At 41.5% G+C, this 12,398-nt stretch overlaps 1 protein-coding gene across 1 annotated transcript in view; it reads right to left on the reverse strand.

Moving 5' to 3' along the window:
- LOC120888986 (uncharacterized) overlaps positions 1 to 12,398 on the reverse strand; it is a 47,398-nt gene that overhangs the window by 15,989 nt on the left and 19,011 nt on the right. The window contains exons 3-9 of the mRNA XM_040282244.2: positions 8,362 to 8,867; positions 6,980 to 7,150; positions 6,378 to 6,527; positions 4,677 to 4,718; positions 3,735 to 3,819; positions 3,094 to 3,171; positions 344 to 410 (exon numbers count right to left, since the gene is read on the reverse strand). Of these exons, the coding sequence (XP_040138178.2) occupies positions 344 to 410; positions 3,094 to 3,171; positions 3,735 to 3,819; positions 4,677 to 4,718; positions 6,378 to 6,527; positions 6,980 to 7,150; positions 8,362 to 8,864 (1,096 nt within the window). The 5' untranslated portion in view covers positions 8,865 to 8,867. The remainder of the gene's footprint in view (positions 1 to 343; positions 411 to 3,093; positions 3,172 to 3,734; positions 3,820 to 4,676; positions 4,719 to 6,377; positions 6,528 to 6,979; positions 7,151 to 8,361; positions 8,868 to 12,398) is intronic.

Genomic DNA, 12,398 nt, shown 5'->3' on the forward strand with positions numbered 1-12,398 from the left:
TCATGTTCATGGCTTACAAAATCCTCAGATACAGAAACATATATTGAACAACACTACTGGTAAAGAAGTCTTCCATATGTCTGTCTTCAGTCCCTCTTCTAGAGTGTAAACCCATTCACCTTTCACCTGAACTTGGTTTCTTTTAGATTCCCAATGAGTGAACCTCACATTTCTGTGTATTTCCAGATCCCTCTATAATTCCTTTGACCTTCTTGAGTCCCTGTCATGATTCAGCCAGTGAGGCTTGCAGCTAGAAGTACACTGAACACAGACCCCAGGCTTCCAAGATCCTTAGAGCAGGACTGAACTTGGCTTATGCCCTCTTAGAACTCAGGGACCTTACCAATGAGTGGGTAAGACAGAGCTTCCTTTGATGAATTCACCCACAGCAGGAAATCACTGGCTTGGCCCTGAGGAAAGACAAGGGCAAAGCAATGATGTGAAGAGGAGGTAGGCACACACATGTCAGTCTGGCAGAACTCCCCTCTCCTCACCTTCCATAACCTTCATAGGCCCTGGTGGCGCTTGGGAAAAGCAGTCATGTTTTCCCCACATCCTTCCCAACAAATCTCTGCAGACTGCATGGGTCTTCAAAAAGGAAAGGAGCTAGGAATCAGGGATTTGAGGTGAGGCCAGGTACCACTAAAGAAACCAAGGCAAGGTAGGATAGTACTGATAGGGGAGGGGCCAGGGTAAGAGCAGGGTACAGGCAAGAACAATACTGAGAGGGAGGAGGCTTGCTAAGTGGGGAGATGGTCTGAGAAAATTTTGAGCTGGGAGGATCCAGGCAATATTGAAGGACGTTGTCTTAGTTTCCTAACGCTGCTCTAACAAACAACCGCAAGCTTGATGGCTTAAAATACTACAAATATACTCTCTTGGAACTTTCAAAGTCAGAAGTGTGAAATGGTGAAGCAGAGCTATGTTCCTTCTGGAAACTCCAGAGGAGAATCCATTTTTTGGCCTTTTTCAGATGTTAGAGGATGCCTAAATTGCTTGATTGAAGGTCCCTTCCTTAATCGTCAAAGACAGCAGTGTGGCTTCTTTTAGTCTCCTTCTCTTCCTCCCCCACCTGTTTACATCTTCACATCACTTTTTTTCTGACTTTGACTTTCTTTCCTCCCTACTATAAGGTCCCTTCTGATTATATTTGGCCCACCAAGATAATCCAGGAAAGTCTCCCCATCTCATGATCCTTAACCTAATCACATTTGCAGAGTCCTTTTTCCTACGTAAGCTAACATTTTCACAGGTTCTGGAGATTAGCATGTAGATATCATAGGGAGGCCTTATTCTGTTTACCATGGGGTGGTGTGGCAGTGCCAAGGAAAAGAACCTGATGCAATGCTGAGAGTCAGGGGCATGACTATGTTGAGGTGAGAAATGAATCTAAAGGAATAAAGGGCAAGGGGTATGAGACTAGGGTCTGTGTACTGGTAGCTAGGGATCAGTGGTATGTGGGGGACAGTTACCATTGTTCAGGGGAGATAATATGTCAAATACTGACTGAAGCTTGTGGCTCTTTAATCAGAAATGAACACCACATTGGGTTTTCCCCACCTTTCCCAGGGCTTCCCAGCCTGTGCCCCCATACACATGGTTAATAGAATCAGCAGGCCTAACTACTACTAACTGGGCCCAACGTTTGTCTTGTGCTTTCTGCTAACTTAATTTAATGATGACTTTTTCCCCAGTGGGCTTGGAGGTCCCAGAGTAAGGTCTCCCCGACCTCAAGAGTGGACCCTAGGGTGTTTTACCTTTCCAATTCTGTTTTGTGGAAGCAAATACTAAAATGGATGTACATTCCCTCAGCAGCTGGCAGTGGACAGAAGTGGGTCAGGAGGGTGCTGGGTGGTGTGGGGAAGACCAGCCTGGGACTGAAAATCCATCCTGTGTAATCCGAAAGGGGCTACTCTGCAGACAATCAAAGCTTAACTGTATGTCAAGATACATACTCACATACACACGAGTATATGCAAACAATGCAAATACTGACATGCATGTGCAGTCAGAAATTTGTAAGACAACTACACACGTGTTAATTTCCTATATGAATCCTCCCACATACCCCCGTGTGAGTACACACATAAACATGCACACAAGCAAGCATGCATACGTAAAAATTCACAGTTAGGCATTCTATTATGCATGCATTTACACTGATAGGCCAGCACAAAGATCATGCAACTGCATACTTGTTTATATATACATGCACATACACTAGGAAGGATGCATATATATCCATAAAGAAGTAGGCACATGCACATGCACACGCCCCTCAAACACATACACACACCAGAACTTCCTACCAGGGTCTGTAAACTGCTTTGGGGCCATGAGAATATAGAGGAAATTGCAGCCTCAGAGACAGGGTTTGGACTTAATCTATCCCTTTCTTACTGGCTTTGGATGCCAACTCCACGCATTACAGGCCTTTCCCAAGGTGCAACTCCAATCATGTCACTCTCCTGCTCAAAAAGCAGTGGCTCTTTATTGTCTGGAGGATCAAGTCCAAATTCTTTGACCTTGATATTCAGATGCCCTTCTTGGTCTAGTTTTAAAACCTTGCCCTCTCTGGCCTTGCCCCTCAACTCTAGAGCATGTAGCGATACTTTTAATGTACTTGTTGTTCTCCATTTCTACTTTCCATACTTCCTCAATTCTACCCCACTTCCTGGGTGGCTTTCTCTACCCAGAATGCCCTTCCCTGTCTTACTTCCTTGAGAAATTCTCTCTATTGTTCAAGGCTCTGCTCAAATGTCACCAGTTCCAAGAAGTCTCCCTGACCTACCCTCTCTCTTGCTGCTGCTAACTCCCAGCTTAGTGAGCTTTACCTTTCTCAACCTGCCACAACAGTTTATCCGGGCCTCTCTAGTAGACAGATTTATTTTGATTTTGTTCTGTATTCTGTGTGAACATAGTTTATTTTCCTCACACTCTCTCCAGAAAGGTCCTAAAGAGCACAGACCAGGATCAGAACTGAGCCCTGATTTCTCTATCCACCACCCATCCCAGCCTCTGGCACAGTGCCTGGCACATAAGAGGTGCCTGTTGATCATTGGGCCTAATTTACTGAAAGCAGTATTTACTTACAGTAAGTCCCAGCTGATACACTGCCCTCCCAATGACTTTCTCGGTGGTCTCAGTGTTGGTCACAGTTATTAGAGTGGTCTGAGTAAAGAGAAATGGAAGGAATGGAAGGATTAAGACAAACTCATGAGAGAAAGAATGTTAAGTGCCAGGTCAGTCATGTTAGCAAGCACCACTGTCATGTTCTCCCTAGGACTCTATTGTGGCATGAATTGTGATACCTGGGCCCCCATAGACAAGCCACTGACTGACCTTTCTCATACATAAGGGCCAATGGACTAGGATAGAACAGGGAGAAACTAGACCTGGGAAATTTCTAATGTGGAGAAATCATGAGCTGATAATGGACTTAAAGCAGCTAATCATCTCCTGAGTGAGGTTTCCTCTGTTGGGACGTGGCTCAAGATGAAAAGCAGATATTACTATCCTAGAAGTCATACCAATGTCAATCTTCATGAAGGTCAAAATTGAGACTGTTGAGGGGGCTGACAGTGTACATGTAGGGCCAACTGGGAGAATTAAGAGTCAGAACTATTGTTAACCAGTCATGTATTTTCTGATGGCATCTCCATAGCCTCTAATCTCCCTGCCCACCAACCTGCTTTTCCAGGGACACTCACAGGTAAACAGTCAATGGAACTTACTGAAGTGAGTTCATCGACCTCCATCAGCAGAATCCTAAGAGTCATGTTCTTTGGAAAAACATTCTGCTTCTGTTCTTGGATGTTACTGTATGGAGAGGTGGGTGAAGGGTGAGGGGAGGTGGATAGGAATGCAGAAAGCAGGATATTAGTCAGCAATGCAGATAAAGGGCCACATAGGGCTGGTCAAGGTAGAGGGCTTTGTGGGGAACAATGAACTTCTGTTGCCTCGTAAATCCTACCCATCTCACAACTGAAAATCTGTTCTTGGATTGCACCTTGACTTCTGTGGATTCTTCTTGGAAAATTCATATCTTTGGGGCAAATATATTGAAGGAATATGTCTCTCTTGTTTCAAAGCAAGTTTCAAAACCTCTTTCAGCAAACAGAAGTGGCACATATTGGGTTGGGAGCTGAAGGAAGCTAAGGTGTGGGGTTGAGGTTATTCTGTCTGATCCCTCAAATCATGACAAATATTGGGAAAACTGCTATTTCCAATATTTGCTCAGTGAAAGCCAGGCCAAAAGATTAACAGTGCTTTAATTCATTGTTTATATAAGGGAGGGCCGTGGATAGTTTCCTTATGTACAGATACTGTTTAAGAATAAAAGGGACATTGGCTAATGTATAAGGATTTGGATTAGACTTGAAGGTTTGCATCCTAGAAGTAAGGACTGCTGAACTCTTTATGAGACTGTGGAATCATCTTTTCTATAGGACCTAAAGGTATGCATTTCTCTTCTCTTATAGTAAATCCAGGGTTAACTGGAGCAGAAGGAAGGATCACAAGGACCTTTTGGCTTTGAAATTGCAGATCCTATGACCCTGCTTAGATCAGAGGAGTAATGGGTCACCCAGAGGCCTGCTCTGGAGGATTAGCCTTGCCTACTCCATTTTGGGGTCAACTTGAAGGAGAGGTTAAAATGGGAAGAGGGAAAGACTTACCAGCGCAGAGCTGAAAACCAACGCTCCTTGGTTTCTGGGGAACTAAGGACAAAACAAACAAACACACACACACACACACACACACACACACACACACACACACACCAGAATGGTTATCTAGGAAGGGGCACAGGGAGGGGTCTGGGGTCTTGAGTGACTCACATGGCTCACTTTTTTCCTTTTTTTTGAGTGGTGACAGGGATTGAACCCAAGGGTGCTTTTCCCACCAAGCTACTTCCCCAGTCATATTTAATTATTATTTTTAAAAAATTTCAGACAGGATCTCACCAAGATGCTAAGATTGGCCTCAGATTTGTGGTCCTCTGCCTCAACCTCCTGAGTCACTGAGATTATAAGCATGTCCCACTGTGCCCAGTTTGACTCAATTTTTTTGAATCAGTTTCTTCTTAATGAGCAAGAAAAGAAAAGGGAGGTCTTAAGCAGGAACATGTGTGTAGATGTAACTGTGTGAGTATGCATGGGGAAGTGTGTGTATGTGTAAGAGAGAGAACACTAAGGTGTGAGAGTATGTGTAGATGTTAGGGATGTGATCACAGATCATTGTTATGTGAGAATCAGTATGTCTAGAAGCTAGAGAATGGTTGTTCTTATGAATACAGGTATATGTGTGTGAGCATGTATGTGAATATGCATTTAGGTATAAAATGTGTGTGTGAAATATGTGTATTTATGTTATGTTGTGAACATATGAACTGAGATATGTATGTGTGATTATACATACTATCAGGGTGAATATGTATATGATCATTGAAGATGCATATGAGATGCTTATGTTTGCGTTGGTGTAGAAGTATGACATGTGTAGGGATATTCATTATGAGAATAATGCATGAGCATGGGTGTAATGTGTATGTATGGAAAAGTATGTAGGAACAAAGGCCTATGCATCTACAGGTGCATATATGTGAGTGTAGGTATGGATATATGTGCTATGTAAGTGTGCATGAGAAGCTATTGGAATGGATGTGTTCTCATGGGTTTGTCAAGCAGCAGCATACAGGGTAGGCCTATGTGTTCACTTGTGAGACTGCATGCCTGGGTCTTGGTGTATTGCTATATTTTTGTTTTTAATTTTCTAAAACATTTATTAAACAACCCTTTGTAAATAAGCTTGAGGACCATTCAATAAATCAGATGTGTATGCATGAAGGAAGAAGGTCTATGCAGCCCCTTTAAGCCAGCTATTGATGCAGATCTTTTTTTTTCTTTTTTCTTTAACCCCATGTCTTTTCTGCTGCCTACAATTCTTTATTTTTTCTTTTCTTATTTTTTGAAGTAGTGGGTATTGAACCCTGGGGCAATCTGCCACTGGAGTTACATCCTTAGCCCTTTCCATTTTTTTAAAAAAATTTTGAGTCAAGGTCTTACTACGTTGCTGAGTGGCCTTGAAGTTGCAATTTTCCTGCTTCAGCCTCCAGAGTCACTGGGTTTATAAGGCTGTGTAATCACAGCTGGCTGTTGCCTACTTTTCTTAAAAACCAGGCATAGCAGGACAGAATGTTCCACTGGTGATCACTTTACAAAAATGGATTAAGTTATACATTGAAACTTTATACATTATTCTATCCGTGCTTATATTTCACAATTGGGTAAAATAATTTTAAAAGAATTTTATAAGAGGGCATAAGTTAAGCAAAAATGGATAATGCAAAAGAAAAAGGGACACCGTGACTGCCTTACCAGAAGGTGACCACACTGTTGGTTGTAGGCCAACCAATCACGAAGGAGGTGTCTGCGCAGAATTCCTTCACTGTCACTTCGTCTAGGCAGGAGGCAACCCACACCTCACTCAGACGTACCTGCTTCTTAAGTTTCAGGCTGTTGGTGGACCTAGAATTTATGCCAATGGAATCTCAGTTTGGGTCTTCAGGAAGGAGCCTGCTCCCTGCCTCACACTAACCCTGAGGTGGGCCTTGGGCACTCAGGCTAAAGGGTAACTTTCTGTAGATTAAGTTCTCTCTCTCATCCTGGTGAATGTTTGAAATATGTATCTCTTCTCCTGTCTTAGGTGTTAGGCCTCTCTTCTGTATCTTCCCTAGCTAAAAGGAAGTGGTGTTTTTTTTTAAATTTTTATTATTAGTTGTTCAAAACATTACATAGCTCTTGACATATAGGAAGTGGTGTTTTTATTCTAGGTATTAGAGAGAAAAAATTGGACTTATTGAACCATTGGAGGGTTCCCATATGCAGCTTTGCCATATCCCAAAGGCCTCCAGAAGAAACCACTCCAGCCTCCCCTATTCTTTTCCAATCCCACCATCCTTGGGGGTAGGATATCCTACTTGGGCTTGGCAATGATGAGAGTATCATTGTAGAGGATAAGGTGTCTCAATTGGATCTGTGCACCATTGTTGAGTTCCGCCTCGTCATCCATGAGGAAGGTGGAGTTGGGTCCATGGAGAGCTCCTACCAGAGCCCCAGTGCCTGGCTGGCTGGCCTCCCAGAGTTGTTCCCTAGGAACAATGAGGTGGGAAAGGATATAAATATATATTCTATATCTGGTGGAGACACATTCTGTAGAGAACCTCACCTGTGGAGCACAATTTTGATGGTTTCAAATGTGTTTTCACCTTCTTTCTAATCCTCAGTTCTGATTATTTATTTTTCCAGCTCAAAAACCCTCAATAGCTCCCCCTTGTTTATGGGATGTAGTATAACATTTTTGCTACACCCTATCTTGCCTTTCCTGATTTGTTTCCTACTCTTTCCTTCCTTGTCCCATATACTGGATCTATTCACTGTTCTTTGAATATGACAAGCTACTTCATGCCCTTTGACCACTGCTCATGGTAATTCCTCTGCCTGGTGTGTCTGTCCCAACCTCACCACACCTAGTGAACATATAACTATCCTTTGAGGACCCAGCTGAAATGCCACATCTCTGGTAACCTTATGTAAAAATAGTTTCTCCTTTCTCTCTCAACATGGAGTTATTCTCCTGCTGGGCTATGACTTAATTCTTTCCCTTCCTTAGACTCTTGGGTCCCTGACATTAAGGTTCTCAGACTACAGAAATGATAGGAACCACTAGTATCCAGACTCAGGACCCAGTAAGTTAAAAATCATCAGAAAAAATAATGCATACAGGCACCTATTTCAGATCTGAAAATAGTTAGGGGTACAGTAAAGGGCACTGCCAATGGTCTCTTTCCTCACTGCATGCCCCGCTACCACAAAAGAATTTAGATGGAAAATAAAAAAGAATATGAAATAATTTTGTATTCATTGTCAGTGAAAGAGGAGGAAGGGGCATGGTTTCCATTTTCCCTTTCATGAATCCTGGAGGTCAGCTGACACTGAGGGAGAGAGGTCCTATAAACAATTGTCCTTCTTCCTAAATTGGCCTTTCCTTCTATTATACTGCATAATCCCAGAGCGAGAAGAAAAGGGAGCAAGAGATCTCCAGTATCTTCCTCATGTGGGAGGCTTTCCCAGTGCTAATGGCAGGTAGAGAGAGAGGCCTCCCTTTGCACTCCCCCTTCTGAGGATTTTTGTTATTTTGCTCTACAGATTAGCTGTGAAAATACTTAATCCACTGATTAAGGCACTGTCTTTCCCATGATGTTTTTCTACTAACCCAGGTTTTCATTTCTTGGGCCCTTTTGGACAGGACTGTGATTTAGGAAGCTGGGATGCAAGAGATAGGAATAAGTATGGTGCTTACCTGGAGATATAGTGTGATCGGTTGAGGATCCGGCTGAGAGCCAAAACAGTGGACCGCTGTCTGCCACTCCCAGTTGAACTCAGACTCCCAAGGGTGCTCAAGCTACCCAGGGTGCTCAGGCTCAAGCTCCTTAGGGTGTCCAAATCATCACTGACACTCATGGTATCACTGACACTGGCAAGTTCGCCACAGATCAGGGTGCTAGTAGTACTTGCAGTCTTGCTTCCAGTCTCAGTTCCGTGGGCACCCACTTCCTCCCTCCTGTCTGTGTTGGTGCTTCCATCTGCACCAGCATCATTGATGTTTAGTCTGCTTGTGTTACCGCCGGTGGTTGCGATTTCTCTGGCAATTCGGTTTCCACGAGCATTGAGGATCTCATTGGTGCTGTTTGTACTATGGACACTCCTGGTGTCACTGCCATTTCTGGAGCTACTGTCACTCCTAGTATCATCATCTCTTATGGCGTTTCTATCACCTTGGAAGGGTTTCACAGTTGGTTTCATCTTCTGTAGAAGAAGGAGGCCATTAGGCATGGCCTGTTAGCCCTCCTGAATTCCCACTTCCTTTGATGCTTTCCTTGCCCCACCAGCCCTCTCTGACCAGAATATACTTTCCTTTTCACTTTGTTGTCATAATAGTAATAGCTATCCATTAATGACTACTAACTTTGTGGTAGTATTCTTCTAATTTATTTGGACCTATTCATCAGAGTCTCATTAGGGCCATATGCGAGAGATAATATTGTTATCCTATTAGGTATGGATCTAATATACAAAGAGAAGTAATTTTTCTGAGGTTACAGAGCTTATAGGTTAGCAGAGATAGACTTTCAAGCCAGGCTATCCGTCTGCTTCCAGAGGTTGGGTTTTTAATGACTACTGGCCAAAGGGAAAGAGGACTAAGAGAAAATATTGCCTACTTACATGGCAAAATTATAAAGTATAGTGAAAAATTATTACTGTAAAAAATAGGAGACAATTTATCTCCAGTGAGGAAGAATGGAGGAGACACATGAGGCAGTTTTGAGGTGTTAGTATTGTTCGGTTTAATGACCTTGTGGTGATTAAGAGAGGTTTTCACTTCATAAATAATTATTACACACTACTCACGTTTTATGTTCCTTTCTGTGTGTATTTAACAAGCAACATCTCTTTAAGAAAAACCTCAGACTAGTACTACTCATTTCTTTTTTGTTTTTGTTTTTATTTAGGTTTTTGTCTTGCTTATTGTGTTGAAGGCCCATTCAGAGCCTTCTTCAGCCTATAGTCAGCATCTGAAGTGCACCTTAGGCAAGAGGATGTCTGAAATGAGAGACACCCTGTCCAAGTCCTCAAACCAGTCAAGGACAAGAGTTTAGTGGAAACTTGCCCCTCTGATCCACCAACTCAGCCAAGAACCTGGGCATTTTCTGGTAATGGAAATGCCACAGAGGTAGAGCTTTCTAGGAAAAAAGAAGTGGTTAATGGGAATTTCTAAGGGCTAAGGTTAAGTTCCTTTGGCCCAAGGAATGGCTTCCAAGGGTTTGGGAACTCTCTTGAGTGTTCAAGTGGTGGAGGGGAAGCAAGAGTTTTACTTTGATTTTTTCTTCCCTTGCTTTAATCACTTCTTTCTTCCACAGAAGTATATGCTGTTCACCCAGTTCGCAACACCCTCATCATGCATCTCATCATATATATTGACTTAGGAACATAGAACTGTAAAGCTAGAAGGGCCCTTTCAAATTACCCTCCTACTTTGAAAGAAATAATTTATCAAAACAAAAGAACATGTATAAACCCAGTATGTCAAACATAAAAGATACCCATTTTCTCTTTCTGGCTTCTATATTGTCAGAAGCACCTCTCAGAAAACACCTTTTAAAAATCACATTCTATGGCAATTATCAAGAATACAAAGTGGGCTGGGATTGTGGCTCAGCTATAGAGCGCTTGCCTAGCAAGTGCGAGGTCCTGAATTCGATCCTCAACACCACATAAATAAACAAACAAACAAATAAATAGAATAAAGGTCTTATGTCCAACTGCAACTTAAAAATAAATATATTTTTTTAAAAGAATACAAGCAACAATAAATGTTGCCGAGGATGTGGGAGAATGGTACACTCATTCATTGCTGGTGGGACTGCAAATTGATGCATCCACTATGGAAATCAGTATGGAGATTCCTCATAAAACTTTGAATGGAACCACTATTTGACCCAGCTATCTCAGTCCTCAGTTAATACTCAAGGCACTTAAAATCAGCATACTACAGTGATGCAGCAACATTAATGTTTATCACAGCTCAACTCACAATAGCCAAACTATGGAACCAACCTAGATGCCCTTCAACATATGAATGGATAAAGAAAATGTGAGATACACACACACACACACACACACACACACAATGGAATATTACTCAGTCTTAAAGAAGAATGGAATTATGGCATGTGCAGGTAAATGGATGGAGCCAGAGAATATCATGCTAAGCAAAATAGCCAATACCTCCCCCAAACAAAGGCTGAATATTTTCTGTGATATGCGGATGTTAATTCATGGTAAAGCAGGGCTAGGGAAAAATAGAGGTACTTTGGATTGGGCAGAGGAGAGTGAAGGGAGGGGAGGCAATAGGGGTAGGAAGGATAGTAGAATGAACTGGACATTATCACCCTATGTACATGTATGATTACATGATTGGTGTGATTCTACATCATGTACAGCCAAAAAAATGAGAAGTTATACTCCATGTCAAAATGTACTTTACTGTCATGTATATCTAATTAGAACAAATAAAAAATAAAGTGTATGCAAACATTTTTTAAAAAATCACATTCTAATCCACTCCTCACCTTCTAATTTTAAATGGGGAAACTGATGACTAGAGAGCAGAAAGGGGTTTCCTGATAGTACATACATTATCAACGGAAGAACTGGGTTGAGGGCCAAGAGTTACATTGAGAACAACACCTGTCCCTTCACAGAAAAGGGAAATACAACAGAAATACAACAGAATTGTCAAACATGTGTAGAATAAACTGTGTATACTGTGAAAAATGATAATTCTATTTGATGGAAGAAAAGTGTAAGAAGTGCAAAAGTCCCAAAATAATGAAAATGGTTATATAAAAAGGCTAAGACTTATATACATAGCCCTCCATATTGGTGGGTTCTACATCCACGAATTGAACCAACTTAAAAATAAAATATTTGGAAAAGAAATTGCATTTGTACTGCTCACGTACAGATCTTTCTTCTTATCATTATTCCCTAAACAATTCACTGCAACAAGTGTTTGCATAACATTTATATTGTATTGGGTATTATAAGTTATCTAGTGATGATTTTTAAGTATACAGGAGAATGTTATATGCAATTACTACACCCATTTATCTAAGAGATAACCATCGATAGAACCAATCACTGTGGACACTCAGGATGACTATATACTAATAACTATAAAATGTTGCTGAAGTACATTAATGATGACACAAGTAAATGGAAAGATACTTTGTGTTCATGAGTAGGAACACATTGTTAAGTTGGTAACAGTGAAGTAATCTACAGAACCAATGCAAACACTAGCAAAATCCCAATGATGTGATTTTTCTATTAATTAATTTGTTTGTTTATTTGTTTATTCTTTTGTACTGGGGAATGAACGCAGGGGTACTTTACCACTGATCTATACCCCTAGTCCTTTTTATTTTGAGACAGGATCCCTCTAAGTTTCTTAGGGCCTCCATAAAATGCTGAGGCTGGCCTGGAACTTGGGATCCTCCTGATTCAGCATCCCGACTCACTAAGATGATAGGCATGCACCTCCAGCCTGACTTCTTTTCAATATCTTATTTTTACAGTGATGGCAAACTGAACCTAGAGCCTCACTCATGGTAGAAAAGTGCTCTATCACTGAACTACATCCCCAGCCCTGAATGTTCTTTTTAAAGTAAATATTTTATCCCAAGATTTGATCAGTTAGTATTTCAGAGTAAACATTATGGTTGCTGCATTCATTATTTCAATCAGGAGCTATTTGTGGAACATTCACTATGTATT

Source organism: Ictidomys tridecemlineatus, chromosome X, assembly GCF_052094955.1.
Source record: "Ictidomys tridecemlineatus isolate mIctTri1 chromosome X, mIctTri1.hap1, whole genome shotgun sequence".
NCBI lineage: Eukaryota > Metazoa > Chordata > Mammalia > Rodentia > Sciuridae > Ictidomys > Ictidomys tridecemlineatus.